Consider the following 27,216-nt stretch of genomic DNA (forward strand, 5'->3'; position numbering starts at 1 on the left):
GCATTCAAAACCACTTTCAAGCGAGAGAGAAGAATGTGCTACCCTATCAACACGTTACGGGGCAAAGACACAGCCATACATACAGAACAGCAATATCTTTTCCTTACTCGGTTTTACTTGCTCTTCTATTCCAGCATCTTCAGAATCAGACAGCTCTTTAATGAAGTTGGAAGGAAACATTCCAGTCTTTCCATTGAGTATACCTTCCCACCATCCCTCTTCCACCTGCACCAAAACAAAACCAAGAAAACAAGGAGGTTAATATAACAACCACTTTACAGAATTAAATTGTGTATATGATTTTCAGTAACAATGACAGTAACAATTTTGAGCAGTTTGTATTTATTTCAGGTATAAGGAGCACATGACATAGGCTCCAAGCCAGAAAATACTTCTTTTTTTTTTTTTTTTTTAATGTAAAATCAAGAAAGATGCATGCACCCATCTGTAAATGTCAGCAGTGCTGACAGGAGTAAGAAGCATGGATGAGCATTAAATAAAAGGATTAAAAAAAAAACAAAACACAAACTAGAGAGCACACAGTGTCTCTACATTGAATTTTTTATGGATATCAGTTCAATCACTAAATTTGCTGTGCACACTGTACTCTTACTCATCTTCTTGATGCGATTTGCAGATAAGACTTTAAATTCATTAAGCAATCAATGGCCAAAGAGAGATGCCTGCAAATGGCTATTCAGAAAATCTAAACTAGGTATCTTAGTATATATCATGTGAATATTCTTGGCTTCCCCATCAAAATCAGAAATTCTCTATTTTGAAACTTAAGAATGTTGCTATATCATTAATGTGTTAATGTAAGTAATCTATGGAGAACAAAGAACAATGCAAATGCATATTTGACTCTAGCTTTACAAAATGCTACTGAAATACACAACAATGACACGGTCAGGAGGAGGAGAGACACTTCCTAGGCCAATCCCAAGAGAAAATACCACTTAAAATTTACAAATTCCACCCTGTATAATCCATTCAGGGTTGAATGGTGGTGTCAGGCAGTGAAACGACAGCCCTCAGAAACCAGATGCCTTTAGGTTATAAAGGGACAGGAAGAAATTACTTATACGCATCAGCCAAACACACCCTTGACATATAAATAATTTTCATCTGTCAGACACTGTCAATTCACAAAAAAAAAAAAAATGACGGGGAAGGACAGTTTCAGTCTGTGACACATCAATCACTCTCCAATAATGTTTGACCCTCCTCTTTTTGCCCCACAAAAAAAGATGAAAATAGAATTTTGACTTTACAAATTGAGGGTATTCACATCTACTGCCAAAAAAAACAACCCCACATCTTAGATGATATTACAGAAAAAAAAATTCCAACTTGCTTTGTATCACTTATCTGTGAACATCTCAACTCCTTAGAAAACAGATTTCTTAATACAAGCAAGTATTTCCTTAAACTACAGAGGAATGGCTGGGATTTGTTTTTTTTTCCAACTTAGCTACATGTACTATTTCACTACGAAGAAAACTGTTGTTACTTCAGGAGTGTTTCTTGTGCTTTTTCTCCATCTTCAACCATTTTACCACATTTCTTGTCTTCCTGGTTTGATCTGCTTTTTTTTGGTTTGAAAGCAATCCAGACCAGCACAGCTACACAGCTACATCCATTTAATCTCAGTACCTGCCCATAACAAAATTGCCCCCTTCTTTCTCCCTGCCAAATCCATCAGCAATATTAGTGAGCTCAGAAGCAACTCTGGGAAGAACAGCTATTTTCTTCTTTCTACTTCAGAGCACAGAATACATATAAATCACTCACTTCAGTAGACTGCAGGTTTTCCACATTAATATCAAAGTCTCTAAAAGGCAATATTTGCTTTTCTTCTCTCCAGACAAATTAAAAAACATTTGGAAAACTGAAACTGCATGACACACAACACTTAGTAGACTCTACAAATTATATCTCTAAATACCTATATATGATATGTTGTTATATAGAAAATACACAAATAACCAAGACTCTCCAAGCTATATTTCCATTTTTCTAATGCAGTATACCCAGATGGCTCTATTGATTTGAACTAAATATTAAACCATAACTGCATTAGCTGATTGACCAGAAGATTAATCACAGGAGAATTACACAGATCTCAAGATCCCTGTTTTTTGCAAGATGTTGAGATTACTTGACAGAAAGAAGGTGAACAATATAATCAGTTCCATCTTTCTCTCTAGTAATTTTCCTCTGCTTACTTCTTCCAGGGTAACACTTCACAGTTTTCTTACAACATTAGCATTCTTTGTGTAGCATGTTTATGTATGGGTCTTTATGTATGTGTATAGAAGTCCACATAGACAAAGGTAAATCTAAATTTGATGTGAATATACTTACAGCATTCATTAGCTTACTATAAGTTTTCCAGCTGATACAAGAATGAATTCTCTGAAAACACAATGTCACATTCAGTAATTTTACAAATTTAGAAAAACCTAAAGGAAAACCCAGCTTTTTTTCCACAAGAAAATCTGGAATTGTGTTAGCAAGACATTAGAGGTTGAAGTCAAACTGGGCCTCCCACAGATCTATTAGGAAATTTTCATCAAAAGCATCAAAACTTTAAGTATTTTTAAACACTATAGCTACATGCTACATACCTTTAAGCCTCAAAACACCAGCTAGAGATTAATCCATACACTAAAGAAGACATTAAAATACCCCTGGGGTTTAGTTATCCCAAAATGTGTCAATCCATTACCATATGGTTTGAAATGTTGCAATAATTCCCAGCAAATAAAACCTCACAAAGGAAAACCCATTGTTCATGGGGGTAATCCATCTGGAGGTACAAGCACTCAATAAAATTTGTTACTATACTATTATAACAAAGTGCTCTCAGGATTTATACATCAAGGTCCTGATTCATGCCCAGAATTTATAGGCCAGACCAAACAATCTAAAAGGAGAATTTCATTCAGTAGTCCATGTCCCTATCCCAGAAAAGAAGTTCTACTATTCATAGTACCCTACATATAAATCGTTAAGTTAAGCCTGAAAACAAAGATACCGTTTTTAAATCAGAAAAAAAATGGCTCCAATCTGGAAGAGGTTGCCCAGAGAGGGGGTAGATGCCTCACCCCTCAACATATTCAAGGTCAGGTTGTAAGGGGCTCTGAGCAACCTGGTCTGGTTGAAGAAGTCCCTGCAAACTATTCTGTAATTCTGCCAAATGTAAGTGGCCGCAGCTAGAGGCATTTTCAAGACACGTTTTCAGTGTGTTATCTGTTCACTGCCTTTCAGAGAGACATGGCACACTCTCATTTTGCCAGGCCTCTAGGCTGCCAATACTACTGTCACACCACATTTGAAGAGCAACAACACAGAGGAAAGTTACTGAAGATAATTCATTGCTCCATTTAATGTATTTAGGGAGGTGACAACTCATGCACCCAACTGCAACTCAGTCAGTGCCATGCATGGGGCAGGGACAGATGCAATAAGACAGCTATATGTGGTCTAATGCCTGGATTTGATTGAACAAGATACAGATGACAGTATCACCAGAAAATGGTGCATCATCTCTAGAGAAATGCAACCCATTAAGAAGCCTTGCCTTTGGATTTACAGAGAAATTTTATCTATACAATAACTACGCAACATTCAAGTATTCTGCCAATATCACTGGGCTTTGGGTTTTTTTACATTTTCAGTGAAGAAAAAATACTTGTATTTTGGTTTTAATTGAATTAACCAATAGAGCTTTTTATGCAAATCAGGGGTTAGAAACTATAAACCAAATGCAGATTAAAATAACGCAAAATGTATTCGTATAATTTATTAGGGAGTATTTAATGAAATTGGTAGATCCCTGCACACAATGACAACCCAGACTAGAAAGACACTAAGAGGTTGTAATAGTAAATTTTACTTACAAATAATGATATAAGTAAGAAATGATAATTAAGTGCTCAAAACAGATACAGTGGAAGTGGACACGCAGGACAATAACACAGGGAATTATATGTGTGAGACATTCAGACACATAAAGAAGTTCTCAAGGGGGTACAGAGATGCTATGACATTCAGCTGCTTAGAAATCAACAAAAATTACTGAATTCAGCCTATTTCCATGTTTAAAGAACAACTAAAAATTAAAAAAAAAAGAAAGAAACAAGAAAAAGGAAAATAATATGACAGTAGTTCAAGCATTCAGGAAAACATTATAGTTCTACTTTAGACCAGGAATGCAGTTTTATTCTGTAACTGTAAAGGAACCAAAGAAAATATAATCACGTTAGTAGGCCACTAGGTATACAAGATTAAGATCTTCTAAAAGTGAGGAAATGTTACTTTTTATGTTATTTAGGTTTTCTCTTCATGGCCAGTAAATACAATTTGCAACATCCCCCTTTAAATAAAGAAATGTCAGAGAGAGCATCAGACTGACCTGGAGTGCAACAAATGTTGTTGCTATAAGCCTAGAAACCCCTTCCCTTGAGGGAACTGGATGGCCAACCCTGTACCTTCAGGATGGGATACCCAAAAACAGCAGAAAGTGCTGACGTCAGCTACCAGCAGTTGCTTGCCAGAATATTTAGGTCTGCCACAGCTTCTTGCTTACACCTTGTTATATAATTAATAGGCCAAAGTTGTTATATGATCCATTCTATAAATATATAAGCAGTTTGTCTGCAGGAAGTTCGATGGTGCTACTAGGCTGAGAAAGTTGGGGCTGTTCAGCCTGGAGAAGGCTGTGTGGAGACCTCATAGAAGCCTTCCAGTATCTGAAGGTGGCCTACAAGGATGCTGGGGAGGGACTTTTCACTAGGGACTGTAGTGATATACAAGGGGTAATGGGTTCAAACTTAAACAGGGGAAGTTTAGATTGGATCTAAGGAAGAAGTTCTTTACTGTAAGGGTGGTGAGGCACTGGAATGGGTTGCCCAACAAGTTGTGAATGCTCCATCCCTGGTGGTGTTCAAGACCAGGTTGGACAGAACCTTGGATGGCATGGTTTAGTGGGAGGTGTCCCTGCCCATGGCAGGGGGTTTGGAACTAGATGATCTTAAGGTCCTTTCCAACCCTAACTATTCTATGATTCTATGATAAAAAATCTGCAGCTATTTGGAATCACTGGCACTAACTTAAACTGGCCTTTAGTTTCCAATACACTCCTGTATCTGCCTGTTTCACAAGATTTTCTACAACCTGTAGCTTTGCCTATTAGGCTGGTAGACTACTTCCAGCTCACAAAGGGAAGCTTTGAGTCGGGAAAAGTTTCAGGTGGAATAAAGTCTCCCTGGATCACAACACAGTCTTTCTGGGCTGTTAAAACTAAAACACAATCTCAGGAATAAAACAATGCCACAGGCATGCAACAGGAAGGAGAGAAGCCCAAGGTCAAGCTTAGAGAGAACTACAGCCCATAAAGCAACGGAAAAAAATATTTTATAAATTTCAATGGAAGATCTTGAGCCTCAAGTATAAAAGCTGAAATGTTGAAATGAAATTAAAAACATGGATTCCCAAGAGGTAAAATAAACACTACATTTACTGCCAATGGGAAAAGACCATTTTGGAAACAAGACCACAGAAAATGGTGCCTACAGTGCCACTTGATGGCTTATTCTGGGAGTGCATTCTGACAGAGCCAAACCCATGAGATATCAACCAGCCCTTGGGCTTCTGCTACAGCACACCTGGAAGCTGTTTGATAACTCTGGTGCAGAAGGGAAGAAAAAACTGCACAAGCACCTTGTATTAAGGTATCTTTTCAGCTTCAGAGGTTTTTATTTTACAATGTCAAAATGTGCTTTGTTTTTTTTTGTTTGGTTTTTTTTTGTGGTTTACGTTTTTGTTGGGTTTTTTAAACATAATCTTCTATGTAAGGCACTGAGAAACAGGGAAGGCAATCACAAAGAACTGGAATGACCTTATAAACTGTTCAAAGGTATTTATACCCTTATTTCCACAAAACAAGTGCCTCATACCACATGAACTATTCAAGCAGTAGTCTTAGAAGTCCTTGTGAATCACCTGTTGGAAGAGGAGCAGGAAAAAGACCACAGCTTTTCACAGAAAAGTAACTGGGAGACATGGAACCTCAGGATCCATTCCCAGCTGTTTTCTTGAGTGTTGTATGGTTCTGTACTTGCGGCACAGATCATCCCCTTTCCACTATCCCTTTCAACTCTACAGCTGTCAAAATAAGTTACTGTAAGGGAAGTCCAGCTCAATCCCCAGTGTTTATCCTGTTCTTGGAAATGGGTTGAACCACTTTATCCCATAACAACAATATCACCCCACCAACCTTGCCCAGAAGGAGCAACAGATTTGTAAAAGCACAAACTGAATTTGTAAAATTTCAAATGAGTTACCTATAGTATTTGATCACATAATATATGGCCTATCAAGTAAAAGCCAAACAATAAGCTCAGCAGTACTACAGCAAGTCTCAAACTTAGTTGTGAACTTAAATCCCTGCACCTCACATTGCCAGAAAGCTGACTTCTCAGCAGGAGGATGTAACAAGCTACACAGCAGCATGACAATAGAGTAACCCTCAATGAAAGGAGGCTCAGAACTGTCGAATGACATGCCAAGTGTCCTTACTCTGATGTTACAGGTTAATTATCTGCATCCCATGAAAGTCTAAGGATGAAACATAATTGGAATTCAGATATCTGCATTTAATAAGATGATTAGTTACAGCTTTATTTTGGGACAACTGTAATTAGAGTTACAGCTAATGAGCTCGGAAGATGACAAGCAAAAATCTATCAATCACACATTAAACGTGAGCATAAACAATGATGAAAATGCTTCTCTTGTTAGTTTCAAATGTACTTTTAATTTAAGTATGCTAATTGATGTCTCATGGGTATCAGTGTCTGTGTAGTTATGGAAACCTGTAGTTTAACAACAAGCATTTTATCTATTGGGATGAATGCTTGATCTTATTATAATTAATTTCTAACTATTTAGAACAAATAGGAAGGTACTGTGAATTCTGAACATACACAGTCTCCAAGGATATCTATGTGTTGACAAGCCTAGCGTCTCAGAACTCACACTTGCTGTAGCAGGTGTTTCAGTTCACTCACTGTACAGCTCCAAACCACTTCTACCACAACAGGAATTCCAAATAGTATCTACCATTACCACAGACATATAAATCCTTTCAAAAGTATCTTATCCAGCCTGTTGGCACCAGGAAGAAGGATGTGGGGCTACTACACCTCAGAGGTTGGTTATCATCCTGCAAGCAGAGGCGGGAGAAGGGAAGGCATCCTCATCCTCAGCATGTCACCATCTGGTATCAGTGTAACCCGTTTTCACTGGGGATCTGGGGAAACATACTTGGGCACTGATGGAGGCAACTGGAAAGACTTCATTTCCCTTATGCTAACCCTTTGCTGGAGGCAGTGAACTTCCAGGGGCTCAAGGAGGAACAGAATCCATTTCTTTAAGGATGAAGCCAAATTAGCACAGTACATCAGGAACCTGCTTTTCTTTGCAACAAGAAAAGTTTAATGAGTTGTCAACAATAAGTGATATTTTTGCCACATTTTTTGATAAATATACACACAAAGCTATATAGGCAGTATTTTGATCTAAACGATACCCATTTTAGTTTGCTACAAGTCATTAGAAATTAATTTATTTTCAACTAAACAGAAATCCACAGATATTTGAAAATATTAATCTAAGTCTATTTAAATTAATTCAGCTGATGAAATTTTTTTTTTTTGAGGATACAATTAAAATACTACCTGTGGGAATCTGAGACCTTCTACTCATTAATAAAAAGATGAGGTAAGAGAAAGGAGCAACTGGAAATGGAAAGTGAATGACTGTTAATGTTCTAATTATCCACTGAACCACTGTAAATAATGCTGAAGATGCTATCATAGGGTAATGATAAACAAAACTGATATTTTGCAAGAACTCTCCCCAACTGTTGCCTATGTGGGACAGGTTTTGTTGCAGCTGTTTCAGGTATTTTTGTACAGTAACACATTATGATTCTGGCCCTTGAAAAGAAATCTCTATTTTCACAACTGAGGAAGACAGATTTTTTAAATAATAAGGCACTCACATCAAACATTTATCATTTGAAATAAGAAACATCATATAATGACATAAACAGCGTGAATCCTATTTCAATGTAATGACTCTCTGTGCGACATCACCTATAAGCACAAATCAGTACACTAGCTGGTACAGCTTTCTACATCAAATAAAGTTCCTGCTTCAAAAGAAAAATTCTGCCTAGTTTTTCAAGGAATTAACACTATTACGGTAAGGGCAGAAGAGGAAGCAACAACAACGATTCAAAATCAACTGTTTGGTATCAACCATGACGGAAAATAAAGTTCACACAAAATCACTTCCTGAGTTGCTGATCATTTTTTCTCTTTTCACCTTCTTTCACCAGCTGATCCAGTTCCACCCAGAAGAGCCAGACAATGCCCTGGATCGCATGAATGTACCAGATGGTGCCTGAGGCACAGATTACGTTTCAGTAGGTGACAGAACAGGGTACTTCATAAGGTCAAAGTGGACATAGCCTCACCTGTGTCAGTTATTCTTCAGCATTTAATTATGGCCAGCAGCTGAAGCTAGCTATGAGCAATCCCCTTCAATAGTACAATAAAACTAATTCCAGTGTAAAATTATTTAGGACTGCCAATCAAAAAAAAAACAGCCCTAGACTATTTATTTTCTTAAACCTTAGAACCTGCAAGTTGTCAGTGCTTTCTTCAACAGTAGTAATTCAAGGTACAATTATGAGTTTAAGACTATAAAGTCTGTAATCAGCAATCCAAGTAGGTTTCAAAAAGACATACCCTTAACTACAAGCACACAAATGCAAGTACAGGAATGTTTCATAGTTTTTCTACAGCTTTCAATTTTAATGCCAACATTTTTAGTCTCATTTGGATTTAAATAAATCTGTTATTTATAATTAAGTTGTTTATATTTATAAGATGACAAGAGATGCATTTCATAAGAGAAGTCTACTGTCCCATCTAAATTATTTAATTATACAACTCACTTGGTAGAGCTAATTCGCTGGATGGCTACTAGGAAGGGATTTTATTCCATCACTTTACTCTTGAGAGACATAGACTTAAAATTTTTAAGTAGGCCAGCTGATGGAAGGTATTTGTGTGGCCATGTAAGTTCAAATGTACTTCAAATTGTGCAATGAAAACAGCTCATGCTGCCATCAAACTTGTTATAATATTGGCTTTACATTGTCTTTTAAATATGCTCTTAAATATCTTACAGCTTTGACATTCCCCATTACAATTCTGCTCACAGACAGAATAAGGCTACTTAAGTGACATATCATATCTGATTCCAGGAAGAATGATATGCAAAGCTGGTATGTGCAGCTAGGTTAAATGAAAACCAGTGATTACTAAGCTTCTTACATTCAGATCTGAGAATTAAATCTCTCATAACAAAATGCTGGATGTCATATAGATTGCAGCAGAATTTATATTCTTTTAAAACTGATTTCTTAAGTGACAGATGCAGGAAAAAGAAAACTAATTGTATATCCTTGACAAGAAAATAAATGTTGACTTATTAGCTGCTGAGTCACAGGGAATAAAAGTCCTACAAATAAATGATACAAGCTGAAACACACCTTTTATTGGGTGCTTGTGCAGACTAAAGGCTTAGATCTTTTTAAATCTACATAAATAAAGACTAAATGAGTTTGAATGCATTCTACTTAAAGGATTCATGTTAACATTCTGACTTTTGGTCCTTATGCTATTAAGCTAAAGAAGGTATTTCTAAAATCTCTAATGGAACAAAACTAAGGTACTGGGAGCAAACACCATTCCCTGATCCTACAACCAGGATGGGGAGGGTGGGGTTTTTTATTTGTTTGGTTTTTTTTACTGTTTTGCTTGTTGGTTAGTTTGTTTTTTTTTGTTTGGTTTTGGTTTGTTTTTTTTACTGATTAGACTAAAATGAAATAGTTTAAATTTGCAGGCATAGAAGACAAAAGCTGCTGAACATTAAGTTAATGGCTGAACTTCAGAGGTCTTCAAGTAAATTTCTTAGAAGTGTTTAACTCCGTAAAGATAATTCTTCCCTGTGGCTGTCTTACTAAAATTCAGAAAAGCTTTTTCTGCTATATAACCTTGGTTCTTTGGAGATACAACCTCAATAGCCCTTTAGCACAGACTTCAAGCTTTTCCCTGAACAGAGCTCAGAAGTATCAACTGATCAAGTAAAACCTACAGGGAAAAAAAATAAAACATGAAATCCATACAAACAATCACATCCCCTCAATCCCAACAATAACTCAAACCAGACACATCCATATAGCAGAGAAGAAAAATGTCTGGTTTAAATTATGGCTTAAAACACACTGTATCTAAGAGCTTAACACGCATAAGATATGTTAGAACTGCATGTGTGCATATTCCGTTAAAGATTTCCTCACCTCTCCCACAACTTCAATGATGTCACCAACTTTTAACTCCAGTTCATCTTCATTTTGAGGCATGTAACTGAAAGCCACCTGACATCTTCTTCTTCTGTTTCTCTCTCCTGGTGGAAATAAAACAGGGAAACTGTAAAATGAAAACAAAATTCCATGCCAAACACAAGCCAGGAGAAACAATTAAAGATTATTCTTTGAGCACTGTTAAAATAACTGGAATGTTTACAATGCTTAGTATATCTGATTAGAATTAACTTACAGAGTGTGGAGAAAAGATTTCTGGTGCATATTATTTCTTTCAATTCTTTTTATAATTCAGTGAAATTAATAAATGACAAGAAATTGTGGGGATTTTTTTCTTTCTGCAATATTACTCAGGAGCCAAAATTTAACTAATAGATTGTGCTTCCTAGTGACGGGATGGGTAAACTTTACCCAGACGATCTTTCCAAACGTATCTGCTACAAGTTCTCTTCTATGCTAATACTCCATATACATGGTACAGGCAAATCCTGACAATAAAGGGATGGGAAAGGGATCCAAAAGGGATCCAAAACCTTGTGGATTTTGCTCATATGGAAATAACTCTCAACTGATTACTTTATCCTGTATCTTTTTCTTTATAATTCATTTACAGGTGTACAAAGAACACTTTTTTTTGAATATATATTCTTTTACATATACATATATACACACACAGTTATATATGTATACACACATATTTGTAAGGCGCATATTTATGCACTAATATCGGATTAAATAAAACCTATCCCAAAGGACCCCCAATGCTAGGTACGTCATTGGGTGAGTGTGGTTAAGGCAGCCTAATTTTGAGAATCAACCAGGTACTGGAAATTATGTTACCAGCCATCTTTTTTTTTCATTTGTCCAGGATGGACGTGACGTTGGATGCATGACTGGAGAGAGGCTTGAACTCATAACTCTGAATAAGAGTAAACCCTCTTACCTGAGCCTTCTGACATCACAGTTTTAAGACAGACAGGTAAATGAAAAGACTCAGTTCCAGAACTGTTTGCCACATCTGCTGGCTAATTTATATGCGATTTGTAGCAGAGCAGATGAGAGAACTTCCCTAAATTAAATTGCCAAGGCTTGCTGCTGAGCCTCTATTAGCTGAAGGACAGCTTACTGACATGAATCATTACCCTGTTGGAATGTGTTGGAGGAGAGTAGGAAACTAGAAATCATTCAAAACACACAATTCACTGATTACTCCCTCTTCTCTAGAAAATGTGCAATGTATAAACCATACTGTTCTGTATATTTACAAACAGGTATCCCCACATATACACACACTCTATGCAAATAACTCTACTTTCTCTTATGCTATTTCTCTTAACTGCTAAACATGCTCAATACACACCCAAATCAGTTGTACAAACTCTGTCCAAGAATGGCCTTAATCTGACATTAAATCACAGAAATGTGTCTTATGGTCAGTCTATTACTTCTCCTGCAACATTTCTTGATAATCCTTCTCTAGGTTGAACAGGAACAAAAAATTACAGAACTTCCCCTTTTTTTATTCTATTAATTGAAACTAGAGAAAGGAGAAGTGATTGAATTTGGCTTTCTGACAGTATTTTTCACATCCACTGCAATCCTGCATAAGTGGCAGTTTACTGAATCCTAAAATTTGTACCTTAATGCCATATAACCAAACTTGCTCAAATTGGCTCTTTTTTCCCACCTACAAATGACTCTTCGTTGTTCACCATCTAAATTAAAATGGTCTTAAACCGACAACTTTATACAGCTGTATTCAAAATAACTTAAATATAACAAATACCTTCCTTATTGGGTGCTTCTTTCATTGTGCAAAAGAGGCTGGCTATTCTACCTAAAGATAACATCCCCACTATGATTTCTAACATCAAATAGCAACCTATGTGCTGATGTTGCCTGCTGTGACAGATATCAGTTGCCACCCCATTTAATAATCAATATTGTGTGACTCTTGGAGAATATTTTTGAGATTGCTAAAAGAATAAGTAAATACAATTCTGAATGTTAGTAACAGAACTATATGAATCCTTCCTCCTCCCACCCCAGAAAGTTTATTACTGTATAGAAAATTTAGTGAAAGTCTGCATTTATCTCCATTAGTCTCACGGCTGTCTCACTGATCTCCCTCTCCTCCTGATGCTTACAAATGTGAACAACAGGCTTTGCTAATCCAACTCCTTTTGGTGTTTATTCTAGGATTCACCTATCTAATTGTAGAAGTCCCTGAATCAGACGTCTAAATCTGAGCCTATCAGTCAGGAGTGAAGAGAACCTAATACATCCTGAGGGTATTTAGTGTCACTGTAAAATAGACAACTAATATACATCAGATGAATGACTGGAGGTGCCTTTTTCTACTGGTAAAGCTAGATCAGACCTCAGCATCTAACTTTTTAAAGTCTAAAGTTAGGTCAAACGGGAAAAGGAATGAACATATATTCAGAAACTAGAAACAAACAAATCTTTGAGGGTATAAACCTAATTTGTTTCAAAGTGACGTCTGATCAGATTCTAAAAATGGTATGGTTGCCTGTGACAGCAGGAGACCCTAGAAGAGCTTCCTCCAGCTGTACACATGCAAGAGAGCATGATTTCCAGACACTTAAACACCCTTCTGGCATTAGCAATGAAGAAAAAAGAAAGAGGTAATGACAACTCACTGGCATACAATACTTACCTTTGTAAGGGTCACCAAAAGCTGAAGCAACGTTACACAGGAGGTCACACTGGTACTTACATACTGCTGTCAGACGCAGGAAAGGTCACAAACTGACAACGCAGGATTAGATGAAAAGTGTGGCAGAAGCAGAATAGACAGGAAGCAAACTATTTCAAAATGAACTGGAATGTTCCAAGCCAAACTATTTTTTTTAAACTTGAAACCTCCCTCATGAAACAGATCTTTATATAAATAAGTGTCTGAATGGATTAGATGGTATTTTTTATAGAGCCTACTTTTCACTGATGCCAATGTCTGTACAGCCTGTCCTGTCAGTGAAAACCACATTGTTAACTTCACCAGCAAAATGTCCATCAACTTTACATACTAATACACATTTTTCCCCCCCCCGTCACAAGATAGCAGTACAGCAACCTGCTTCATAACACAGCACAAGTATTTTATAGAGTCAAAAAAACTATAGTCAATAAAAAGTTCAGAGACAGACCCATGGAGCAAATGTCTGTTTCTCTTCCTTTTGACAATATGTAGATCTAAATGGCTGACAATCTCTTCAAAACTAGGCCTCATAGTTTTGTACTTGGATCTGGTTTATATCATGCATATCATTTATATCTGCATCAATATCACTGTGGTAAAGACATTTCTCCCACATCTAAAAAAATTTCAAATGCACTAAAGCACATAGCTCCTTCAGACCCATGGACTTCCCTCTAGTGCAGACTTGCTGAGCAGGCTCAGGTGAACCATGGAAGGAAACTGAGATCCACTGAGCACCATTCAAGTAGATGCAAAGTGACTGAACTCAGTAAAACCATACAGGAAAGAAGTCCCTTTCAGGCAAGTCTATTAGGAAGAAAATGACAAGTTGGAGGAAAAGTTTCCTGCCTTTTTGCAGACTTTCCTGCACGCGGCATCATCTGCCTTCTGTCTCAGTTGCACTTCCCATCCTTCCAGCTCTCAAAGCTGTATCTGTAGCTGGGGGAGAACTGGTTCAGTGCACAGTGTCTCTTGGTTAGACAAGCTGGGCTGTGATATGACTCAGCTAGAAAGCAGTTCTAAATTTGATGTGCCGAACGACAAAAGGCAACTATTGTTCAACTAAGAGGTGATGTATATGCTTTTAGGTTGCATGCTACTGATTTTAACGGTACTGATGGAGTTCTGGTACAGATGTTTTGGACTGCCAGCCTAGATGGTTACTGTACCATCTTTTATTATAAATCACTGAATTGTGTGTATTAAAATGCAAAAGCTTGAGCTACAAGCTTACTTCTGAGAAAAATTCTTAAATCCACTACCCTCCATAAATGCTTTTGAAAAACAGAAGTCACTTAATTAAGAGCAAACAGACAGCATTAAAATTTTATCTTTTTAAATTGCTTTTTTTAAAGTATAATGAAGATAGTGTTAAGACTTCAGATAAAGTCTTAGTCACACTCAATTCTAATGTAGATTCTGTCACTACCTTCTATAACACAAGAACTCCACCATTTTATATCCACCCGCTAGGAGAAATACAATGCTGATTTTAAAAAGCACCAGAAGTCTCAGCTTCCAATTTCCTTCTTTTCCTGGGGGATTTGGGAAATATTTCTCTGACTTGGGATATGACATGCCAATTCCAACTGTCTCATCACTGACATGCTGTTGAAAGGGTGAATGCTTTCAGATGTGTGACAAAAAAAACACAACCAAACCTGCTGAGGTCTGTTTATTCCCTGTCTAGCAGAAAACAGAAGTAAGCTGGGTGCAAATATTTGGGGGGGGGGAGGGGAGAGGAGAGGAAGAAGGAAAGGGGACATAACACACACACTGTTTGGTTTGGGTTTTTTGTGGTAGTTTGGGGTTTTAGGGGGGATTTGTTGGGGTTTTTTGTTTTTTTTTAAAAATCTGTGACATTAAAATACCAGAGAAGAGAACAAAACTGCAAGGAGGATTGAGGGGAGACAGAATATCTGAGGTGCTTCCAGTACACTACCAAACTGGTTATATAAAGCTGCTGCATTTTCTCACAAGCAGATGAACTGGGAAGTGTCCTGATTTGACATGTGCAGCTGAATCACAGAGATTGCAGGACTCCATTAAGCACAACTAAGCCAAAATGCAAAATACCATTGTTGCTAGTAATATATGACTCCAAGTGTGTTAATGTCCTAGTGTTACCAAGGAGTAGGTTTTCTTTTGCTAGACTCCACAGAAACACTTCCAGGTATTAGCCATCTGGCTGCTGCTTTGAATTTTATGACCAAGGTCTGTCTGTGAGGAACCTGAAAGCCTGGAAGATACATTTTTGTTACGCTCTTAAGTCATAACATATGCACCATCAGAATATCAGCAAACCTCATGCTGTTCAATGAATTCATTCTTTTCTTAAAAACATGCAGCAATATTCAGGCCTTTTAGCATGTATGAGTCTTTTGCGTAACAGGAGCAATTACGGGAAGCAACTTACAGTAGTACAGTGGTCATATGCTTTTACAGGAAAGCCTTTAACTAACTAAGAAGTGGAACTCTTCTGTATGCCGCAGCAGGAGCCAGGCTTGTGCATTTGACAGACACAACTGAAGTACTAGTGAAGCCCAGATCATTATTTAAGTCTAACCCAACGAAGAAGGAAATACTAGAAAAGTAACTGGAAACAAACTCAAAAGACACCTGCACAGTTTAACCATATACCAGCAGGGTTTTTTTTGTTGTTTTTTTTTTTTTGTTTTTTCTAAGTCTGATAGTTTTAAAATGCAATGAAAGGAGCAGAAACTTCTGCAAGTGCAACATCAAGAATGCAGTCGAATCATCACCAGCAAATTAGACAAAGCAAGTCCAAACTCCAACAGCAACACTTGGCCTTGCCATACAGGCTGCATATTTTATATCTTTCAGTGGCAAAGTGTAAAACACAGTATTAAACTACACATTAACTCAACCACATGCAGAACTGAAAATGCGTATGTTCATCAAAGCTACTAGTTCTAGTACATTTATCTTTTAAACTTCCTAGTATGAATTATTACTTTGGATTAGTGTTATAGGTGAAACACTCTATCACAAGACATAAATTGGAACTTGGTGACAGGGTTTCCAACACGCTTTTTAGACTGCACTTTAAAAGCAGTTACACAGTCTTACTAGGACTGGACAAGCTCATTCAGCTTTGCACCTTCCAGAGATGCAAAAATATTCCTCAGCATCAAGTGGTGCCTTTACACCAGTTTTGGCCAAATGACCCATTGTCTGGCCTGTTCTCAACAATAACAGTCTGTTGCTCTCATCTAGTGATTTTCACAAACAGCACATTCCAAAGAGCAGCAAATGCTTCTGTCCTCACTGTAATTCTGGGTGGCTTGCTCCAGTCATCTGTAACTTCGGGACTTAATTAATTGCCATACGCACTAGGTCCCACTGCCTGGCACTGGAGCTCCCCACTCTCCCTTACGCAATTAGCACTTGTGCCATGAGGGGGCCTATGACCCAACACAAGATCTTGCACTTGCCTGTGTCTTTGGTTTCTTTTCTCAGATGATGATTGGCAAAGATACATTACAAAAAGAGCTTGTTACACTGGCTAGCACACAATTCATCCAAAATGACTGTATAGGGAACTTTAAGAAATACTGCAGGCAAGAGATAGATGTATCGATAAATTAACTTTTCTAAAGAACAAGGATACACAAACTTGTAATATTCTTTCGTGGATTGTAGATGAAGCTTCAGAATGCAAGAACAAAAACACAAGATTTGTGAATGTCCCATAAAAGGCCTTTTCTCCTATTCACACTGCATACATCTCATGTTGTCATCGAATAATCCCAAAATATTACTCCCTTAGCTAACCTTTGAGACAGTGTTCGACTATTTTGCTCCTTGCTGGCATTTTGCATTGATCTCTAGAGAAAGCATTTGGATAAACCAAAACTAAACATGAATTGCTGTTGCGTCTTTCCCACTTCTCATATGTTCTATCACATAATTCACACCCCTTAAATTACCTATGCACAGCAGCACATCACAACACACAGTAAATGAAAGCAAATAGCTCAAATTTGTGGAACCACTGTACACATTCAGCTTACTTTGTTTCCTCCTCTCTATAAAGGATCCACATGGATTCCCACAGAGTAATCCCTAAAATATTACCTTTGTAATACCAGATTGCTGTCTTGAAGCTGACTTCTGCCCAACTTAACTCAAAAAAATAAAAAAAAAACAGAACATCTTTAAAATGTATGCCTTTTTCTTAAAGCACATTAACAACTGAGCTACTCATTTTTAGATACCAGAGCATCAGTGCTTTTTGACAGGTTCTCAATCTCTGTAGTGACATTGCAGGTCTCACTCTGACCTCGAGAGATCAGTTTCAAGTAATTCTCTCTTCTCAGGAAACAAACAAACCAACCAAAACAAAACAAAACCGAAAACGTTGTCGAGATTTTATTTTCACTCCAACAGGTAACAACATACATTAAACAAATGCCTCAAGAAATCTTGGAAAGATGTAAAAATACAACAACTGATTTTCTGGTTGCTGCACTCATGAGAGCTATTACACAAAGAACACATGCAATAAATCAACAACACTTAACAAAAATCAAAACTTTCATATTGGGCTCTTAGGACATCAGCGGGATTTAACCTAGAATCTTGTTTTCCTCTAGAATATCTCTACAATTTAAATATTCATTTGAAGACATTAAAGGCAACTAAGTTAAATAAAAAATACTAACACATACACAGGCAGAGCAGACACTCCACTTCCCTGTTTAGCATTGTTCCTAAAACTTGGAGTCTATGTTAAATTTGCCTTGGAACACAAGCTTAGTCACATCCTAAATTCTATGAAACTATCACGTAAAGCTAGGAGATGCCCTGGTAAACAGAAAATTCCTCACCCAGTCTGGTGTAATGGGATGGATAGTCACTTGGGCAGAAACACTCAGGCATGTGTCTCCCATGGCAATTAAGCCATGACATTTTTAAAGCCTTGCAGAGAACAGACCTTCAGCAGGGCTGCTCGCTGGGCTGCTGACACGCATAAGCTCAGCGTGTGAGGTTATACAACTGCCAGTCCTTCAGCTCTGCTAAAAGGAAATCACACCAGGAGGAACCCTCAATTGCACTGCTCATGTTAAGATTTGTTGTTTTCCTCAACTACCATTGTGAAAATGCTATAATGCCAAATAACCTGCCATTTTAAAGGGCATGTTTTGCTATACTTTGTTATTTGAGGGTTGCACAAGGGCCCAGGAATACATGTTCAGAAAAGTAATAAATAAATATGATATATTGAAATAAATCAATTATTCTTGCTGCTGCTGGCCCTCTGGAGCCCCAGGCACCATTAGCTCTACAATAGCTGAGCAGAAAGTAAGTTTCCCAAAAGGTATCTCAGTACTGAAAGTGAAAATTAACATTCACTGTTCTACGTCCTCAAAAATGAACAGTGCCACATTATCCGCATAGAATAGTTCATTCTGCAAGCACAGGACAAATATTCCTGTTATCAGGCAGGTATGTATCACATTCCTCCAAAGCTGAGCAACAAATGGGAAAAAGAAACAAACCAAAAGGCTAATTCTTTTGGCAAGTCACCAGCCTACATATACAGTGCAGGAGTAGAACAAGTTGCCCAAGGCAATGTTGGAAAAGAGGGGGAAGCAAAAATTCTGCAATGCCTGCATCTAGCCAGCCCTGCAACGTCTCTAGCTGGTGGTGCTGAGAAACTCTGAATGCCACAGAAATTTCCCTGTATTTTCTTAGTTGTTCTCATAAGTTAAATGAGCCTTTGTGGTATTTATAAGCATTCATTTTTACTAAATTAAACTGAAAAACTTTTAAGAGTGATGGTTTATGGTAAGAAGGCTGCCAGCAATTCAGTTCTTTAATATAGAGTAATTTTCAAAAGACGCCACACGCATATTCTTTTGGTCTTCTTCCTTTTTTTTTTTTTTGTGTGTGGTTCACAAGAGTCTAATGCATTCAAAAAGCTGTAATTTATCAAGAGGGTTTTTAATAGAAAAAACACCCAAAGTTATAATGTTAAATTTCCTCATCACTGCCTCACACCTTTAGTGCTCATGGAAAGCAGACTTTATACCTCAAAATCCTCTGCTACTAAGCACGTCCAAAGATTTATAACCCTGTGGGTAAGGGATTTGCTTCACTGTGATCATTAATGCTAAACTAACAACACATATTAACAGTAACAAATCAAATTGCCCATGGTGAGCAACACACTCTTTTTTCAGTGCTGTAAAACAGGGAACATAGCACTTGGCTTGGCAAACCACAGAACAAAATTCCACCTCTAGAAGTTTAAGCTTTGAACATCACATTGTTGCATCTCAAAGCATTTATCCAAACACAAATGCATTCCTAAAGATCTGTAAAATTCCCCGGTAAGACTTGCATCAAACAAAATGAACTACCATTGAATAATGACTATGCCACCCCCAGTGGCACATTGCCAATAAAACTATAAGCAAGTGATATAGAAACTCAAAAAGCATGCTCATTAGAGTATCTGATTGCACCTTGTACCTCTCTGGCAACCTCAGACATCTGTACTTCACTAGATAGTCCAGACAGAGCCAGAGATACTTCCATGTCTTTTTAAGGCAGAACTTTTCTTTGAGGCAGAACTTTTAAATTATGCTATGGCCACTGACTTATGTTTCAGATACTGGCATGTCCACAGCACTTTTCTCCCTTATGACTACACCTTCATTTCATTTCATTTCGTTTCGTTTCGTTTCATTTCATTTCACTTTCACATGCATTTGCATGTCATTTCATTGCTGAAAAACACCTAGAATTGGTCAGGATTGTTGGCAGAATAGTTAAAATGATCAAAAGCCTTGTTGCCAAAAGACAAATGTATTTTTTATATACAGAATACTCAGAGCACTTAAATAATAGTTAGCGTCTCTTCCAATAGCTTGTTAGTCACTACTTGATCTCCCTTGCTGCATTCATCACAAATGACTAACCTCTAGTTCAAGTACTGAGATTCCCATTTGTCTACCCCAGAAGCCTAATTTTGTCATAATAACCAACATAGTTAAAAGGTAGTAACATGGGAAAGATTTGCAAGTATACTAATGTATTTAGGCACCTAAGGTTACATTCACTCTAAAAGACCCCTGCTTCTACATCTTTCCGACACACTGTACAAGCTCTTCCAGGGTTAAATTTTTAGCATAGCACTAGTTGTTACTGCAAATAAGTATCCAAGGCAAACAGTAACAAACTACATTATGGAATAGTTTATAATCCTCAACTGCATTTAAAAAAAAAAAAATACAGGAAAAAGAGAAATTGCTCAACATTAAGCAAGAGACAAAAAGGGCCTCCAAATCCTTGCCTTCTGAGAAGTAAAAAGGAACAGCCACTCAAAGTTAACGCTGATTCAGTCAGAAGAGCAAGGAACAGGAGCTGTTCCAGCGTAAATGGACAACCAAAAACATGGAGCACCTTAAAACTTCAAGAAAAGATTCCAGTACAAAGTAATGAAACAATTGGCCCATACGTGCTCAACCCAAACACTGTTGCTCCAAACTATAACTTATTTACCAAACTTTTTCTCATGACTCCTTTGTTATTCTGTTTCCCTGCATGACCAAAAAAAACCCACAACAACCCACCCTGAAATCCTGCAGGGATTCATTTTTGCCTTTACAATAATGAAATAAAGCAATTTAAGAAACCAAGGACACTTGGATGTGTTTTGTGGATACACTTTATGAGGGCAGAAAAAACACGGGACTGAGTCTATGTGATTAATGCATCAATTATGATGCTTAAAAATATCAATACCATAAAACATTATTCTGTAACTTCTTCTTTATAACTATCAAAGTGTGCAAAAATAAATACACACAACATTACATGACACTCTCCTGGCACTTCATTACCCACAAGATTTACAATTACTAAATAGCTTTGCAGCAACATATTTCCTGTTCTGTATTCCTTAATACTATTCAATATACAGATAAAGAAAGTAGGATAAAAAGGTCATATTAATATTATATTCCAGCTGTGCACATGGTCACAGATATACATAATGGGTCTACAATTACCTTCCATCAGTTTTGGAGTACCTGTATAAGAATGCTTCTCCTTTAAGTACTACGCAAATGTAAGCCTCTGAAAACTTCCCTGACTCGGCCCACTATTCATTCATGACTTCACCTTTACTTTCACATACACAACACAAAATGCAGTTGTCAAATATTTTAATTTTCATCAGTCACCAGAAGCACTGCAATGTCTCAACATGGTATTTGCATTTGTTTAGAGATGCTCAAGTATATACTCCAGTGCCACTGCATACCTCTTCTAATGCTGAAGCTATGATACTGGAAGGTTGATCTTACCCAAGGGAGCTTATTGACATGGGGTAGAAAGGGACACAAGCACACAACCACAGAAGCAATTGAAACAAGACATGCTCACAGGGAAGACAGCTGTCAATGATTCCTTCAGTACTAAGGGTTCAACTCTTTTGAAACCCCTTTTATTATGTGCAGTACCTGACTACTTCAGGTACAAACACCAGCTAAAATCTTGCTTTAAGAGCAGCTTTTTCTAGTTAATCTTTAATGCTGCTTGGAGAAGAGGAACAGGAAGATTATGCAGCTTCCACACGCAGTCTTTGCATGACCAAGGAATTTCAGTGTATTTCCTCTAGCAGCCTCTCAGTCATGCCTTGTGTTTCTATGTAGCCCCACAGCACACCTGCAGCCACAGACAGCTTCCACTTCCAGACTAATGCTTGTATTTGTCTCCAGAGCTAAATTTTTTTTGTATGAAAACATAGAGCTACTCTAAGCTACACTATACCCTGATACAGTCACCTATAAATATTAAATCATCCACTAATATCAGTCTAAATATCTTTACAAAATGCAGCACATGGGAACAAATATGAACCCTGGCTGTCCCATGAAGGGTGCGCTGCTTGCATTACTGAAAACCAGACAGTAAGGAAATTCAGTAATATAGAAAGTAATATTCAGTAATATAGAAAGCTTCTATTAAGCATAGAAGAAATCTCTACCAATACCCAAGATGGGGGGAGGGAAGGCAAATCTAGGACTTTGTATCTCAGGCAAAATTTTAAATCAAGCACCACATAAAAGATACTTGGTATCTTTGTGCTGCAAGGAAAGATTAATATAAATATATGTAAAGCTTTGCATAATTCACTATCTTTTGCCTTTGAGGACAGAGGCTGAAGCATGCAAAATATCTAATAACTTGCTTGCCTCGGAGGTAATTCATACCTTTTTTATTTATAGAAATATCGCTGTTACTTATTACTTGTCAGTCTTTTTCTTTTTTTTTTTTTTTTTTTTTTGGTAAATTACATTTCTTTGTCTGCTCTTAGATCCTGATCTTGTCATTTTATTATTTTGCTGTGTTCACAGATGTTCATATCTTAAAACCCAGTACGAGAGATGAAGCCTGCACTGAAACTCCAATTTAAACAACCTTTTGTAAAGACAAAGAGAGCATTTATACTTCAAAAAGAGTGTGGTAAGGTAGGGATGTTGACTCAGTAGCAAGAGGCAAAAGCAAACACAGAACTGTTTCATCTCCTTTCTCAACAGATCAAGTTTAAGCTGGGATGACAACAAATCTGATGACCATTCGGCCTTCACTGTGAGACTAAACATGCTCTTGCAAATCAATTTGCAATGGATATGTATGCATGTAAAAGACCTCTGAACTCCAAATAGCTTAGTGAACAAAGCCAAATTTGTACATGGAAATAGAGAGAGTCACAGGGTCTATTTAACTGAAGAACACCTTTCCAGTACAGAAGATAGCACTCCATGGCAACGTTTCCTTGCAGATAAACCCAGAGTGACTAGGCAAACATGGCCCCTTCTTTTACAGTACATAGTATTGGCAGCCGCTCCAGAACTGTCAGTCCTTCCACTTTCACTTCAGTTAGCACAGAGAGCCACATGAATGACAAAATATTCACCAATGTATCTAGCCTTTTTCTTATACTGGGAGCAAATACATAACCCCTTTCTGAGCCAGAGCAATTAGTTCACATCTTATTCGGTTTCCAGTATTTTATCTGCAGTGTGTACTCAATGTACAAACCCACAAAGAATACACTGTTGTGTTTGGTTTGTGTTGCAGAAGTTTTACTGCAACAAGTCTCATGTTATTCTTTGCCATCTTCAATACAGTCCTGGGTAGTGGAAGATAGTGATCCCTGAGGAGATTAGAATATTAATACAAGAATCTCACATAGTGAATGGTGACTGAAGAGAAACGGCCCTTTACTGAAGCTGAAAATACAGGCTGTTCTGAATTAACTTTAAAAGATTTCATACAGTGTCCTTTGACATTTTTTCTCACCAATAACCACAGAGTTCTGCAAAAAGCACTATATTTGAAGTGTAGCAAAACAGACAGTCAGTCTTCATGTTTCCCCGTGCCTAGCTGACTTGCCTGTAACCAAAGGCTGAGTCACAATGAACAGAAAGATTATAGTCCAAATACAGGAGAACCACTTCTCCTCATTGAAATCCCCACAGAATCAAAATGCTTGTGAGCAAAGCGATTTGTTAATATAAGAGCTTTGCTAGATTTTGAGACGTGACAGGTGATAAAATGTAAGAAATGAAATTTTTAGACTACAAGAATACTGCCTTGGCTGCCCATTGTCTTCTGTTATTTTCCTGTGAATTCATAATCTTTAAGACATCTGTTATCTCCAGCTGACAAAGAAAAGAATCTCAAGGAGGAGGCAAGCAAATGAATCATTTATCATCTGCCCTCTCTCCTCCTGACTGCTTCTCTGCTGATTTCAAGTGATACAGGAACAGTTTATTCTAAAAAGGCACCATCAATATCTTCTAATTTTGAACATACATTAAGTAATTGTTTTCTTCTACTCATGCCACCTGCCCTGGTTTCCTGGGCCACATTTAGCATGGGAGCTATGTGGTTTTAAAAGAAATACTTGTAAGACTCCAGAAGCTTCTCTGTTTAAAACTGCCTGTTAAATGATGCAATGCATTACTGGAACCACCTAACCACATGACAGTTACCTGTGCTAGAGATGCTGCTCTAATAGGAGAGCACTGGCAAGAGGCAGACACACTTGAGCAGTACTTGACACTGCATTATAACACTAACTCTTTGACCTTCCAGTCTTTCAGCATTGGCTAATGGACACTATGGCCAGCATTTACTTGTGTTTACTTTTTCAACAGTGCTCCACCCCCTCCACATCACATTCCCCTCAGCCTTTCCTGATATCCTTTTATCCTGTCCACGTTCACCTTTTTCTTTCATGTTACAGTGACACTTTGCAGACCGCTCCACTCCAAAAAGCCTTTGAAAATGGAGTAGTAAGTTTGCATTTTAAGAAACTAGCTTGAGACATGGGTTAGGGGTGGCTTCATTCTGTGATAATTTATGATGTGTGCCTTAAGCATTCAAGACTACAATCTCCTGTCTGTACAGCATCTTGCTATTTGGCCAGCAACCAGAAAATGAGAAAAGCAGGAATTCCAGTGGACCAGGATCTCTAGTTTTTAATTGAATATAACTAATGCTTTTCTTACTTTTTTTTTGGGGGGTGTGTTTTTTTATTTTGTTTTTAATATATATTTATACTGGGTGGGTGATAAAACACTGGCACAGGCTGCCCAGAGAGATTGTGGAGTCTCCATCCTTGGAGATATTAAAAATCCAACTGGACATGATCCTGGGCAAACTGGCTCTAGCTCACCCTAGAGCAGGGGCTTGACCAAAACCATCTTCAGAGGCGCTTTCCAGCCTCAGCTCTGCTCTCACTCTATTTTAAGGCTATGCCCCATGATTCTATATCACTTCTCTGTTACTAATCTTCCTTGTCTACAGTTTGACTGCTAAAATCCAACCAAGCTGCTCTGAGGCACTCTCCTTCCTGTGAGTCAGCCTCTGACACGCAAAGATGCTGAGAGCAAAGCATATTATTGAAACTAGGTGTGAGCTGTCAGCAAACCTGCAGAAACTCAACTTCATACATTTGATGCCTTTCCCTGTTTACAAATCTCATGTTAGTACAACCCATCCTCTAGCTCACCAGGCTGAACTCCCGTAGGATCATATCTACAGTAAATGTCACCTGGGATCAGACAGCAAATACTAGAACTACAGACTATGAGCACTGGCATTTTACTAGGGAGCTGCAGTCTCTTTTTAGAACTTTTAATTCCTGTCTTGCTTCTTAACCAGTAAGACTTCCATCTAGGTAACTGAAATACAAGAGGAAGTGAAACCTTGATCATTTATTCCAAAACCACTGCAGAGCTACTGTTTATTTTTATTATTAAACTCAAACAGAAATCAGGAAGATGAACTACCACAGTTTTGCTCCTCTTTGCATTTAGACGAGGGTGGCATAAGTTGAGTGAAAAAAAAAAAAAAAGATTGTTTTGTGTGCTTAGAAACATGTTGAACAACACATATGCATAGTATTAAATTATTTCATCTTTGCATGATGAACAGGCCATCCAAAAGCCTCTGAAAGTTCTTTCATAAGCAGCAGAATTAATGAAACTATGGATCTGCACCCATTGCCTTCTAATCACCTCAACCTCTACCTGCCCTTACTGCCCCTGACCCCAGATTGTCACAAGATGACACTCTCCTGACAATGTGACTCTCTTCCCTCATATGCAAACAAGTATTTGAGCCCAGCTCCTTTGCACTAAACTAGGAAAGGGGGTCAGGGCATGACAGTCGCTTGCTGCAGATGGCTTCCTGGAGCAGTACCTGGAATAGTAACGTGAGGGCTATGTATCCCATCTTCCTGAATGCTGTCTGCCTCCTGGGGCTGCAGTTACCCCCTTCATCAAGTATGGACAGATTGAAGGGGGAAGTAAATTTCTTATCTCTTTCTTCCTTTACATGGGCATGTAGGGCAAATAGCAATCTTAGAACACAAGGATGCTAGCAAAACCAATTTTACACTTTTTTAATAAATCTGATTCAGAAAATTACATCAGTGCCTTCATATTCTGAAATGAGTTTTATAATAGGATTCCTATAGGATTTGAAAAAGGAAGTTTCATGATATCATGACAAATTTGTCTTTTACTCTCCAAGGACTCAGTTATATTTTTATTTCAAAAGCAGTTCTATCCGTCACACTGTATTTTGGGTTTTAAGAACTAGAAAAGAATAGTAAGGAAGAAAATAAAATCCTCATAGGTTTCTGTATTGTGTGCAAACCAGTTGTCTGCTTTCCCTGAATTTATTTCAAAAAATATTCTTCAGTGTACTGTTACATTTCCTTACATTAGGTCCAGTATTTATACTGAGAAGCTTAGGTGGAAATCTAATCTAATCTTTAATACCTTACATCATAAGATAGCTACTGAAGAGCATCCTCCTTTACTCTGGAGACTGCAAAGGCCAGTTGTCCACTCCCACATTACAAATCCTTTAGTCCCAAAGACGCTGTGGTTTGCATTATGTTTCTAAATAAACTTGAAATAACCACTTGAGCAGCGTGCCACTCTTTCATTAAGCAATGAATTTCACAACACAAATGATGGGGAAGTGCCAGAACAGAGCAAAGGCAGATAGCTGAGGCAAATTGGAATGTAATCACTCTGCCCTCTTCTAGACATGGCCAGTTAACAACTGAATCCACAGGTTTGTGGCACAGAACTCCCTACAACCTGACTGCAGAACATGTGCTTGTTGGGTTTTGTGTCCTTATACTAAAAGCTTGTCTGCCTTTTAATTTCTATAATTCTATTTTCTACATGTGGCATGGTAACTACCCATATGAATTTCAGAATGGTGATTAAGAAATTAAACATTCTGTGTCCTAGTCAAGGGATCTATTGACAACTGTCTTTCAAATGATCTTTGCTCACCTTGTATTTCAGCTTCCTGCTAGTTTTCAGCAGGTTTTAGACACTGAAAGATTTCTATGCGGAAATAACTCAGTCTTACTACCTTGTATCAAACACCAACTTTTAAGCTGTAAATAACTTCCCACCAAAACCTCTGTTGCTTTGCCTGCTCAAAGTCCTTCATCCAGTAG

The 27,216-nt window shown here is 37.7% G+C and overlaps 1 protein-coding gene across 9 annotated transcripts in view; it reads right to left on the reverse strand.

Moving 5' to 3' along the window:
• The window catches only part of SH3KBP1 (SH3 domain containing kinase binding protein 1), a 232,221-nt gene that overhangs the window by 100,101 nt on the left and 104,904 nt on the right, over positions 1-27,216 (reverse strand). For 8 of the 9 annotated variants that reach the window (XM_061453237.1, XM_061453241.1, XM_061453236.1 and 5 more), the window contains 2 exons: positions 10,442-10,548; positions 108-225 (listed from right to left, as the gene is read on the reverse strand). In XM_061453237.1, coding sequence (XP_061309221.1) covers positions 108-225; positions 10,442-10,548 — 225 coding nt within the window. Of the gene's footprint in view, positions 1-107; positions 228-10,441; positions 10,549-27,216 lie in introns of those variants that run through there. The other variant, XM_061453240.1, reaches the window with a different exon arrangement.

This window comes from Pezoporus flaviventris, unplaced genomic scaffold (genome assembly GCF_033815535.1).
Source record: "Pezoporus flaviventris isolate CSIRO_AGI_PZ_B2104156 unplaced genomic scaffold, CSIRO_AGI_Pfla_v1 ptg000015l, whole genome shotgun sequence".
Classification (NCBI taxonomy): domain Eukaryota; kingdom Metazoa; phylum Chordata; class Aves; order Psittaciformes; family Psittacidae; genus Pezoporus; species Pezoporus flaviventris.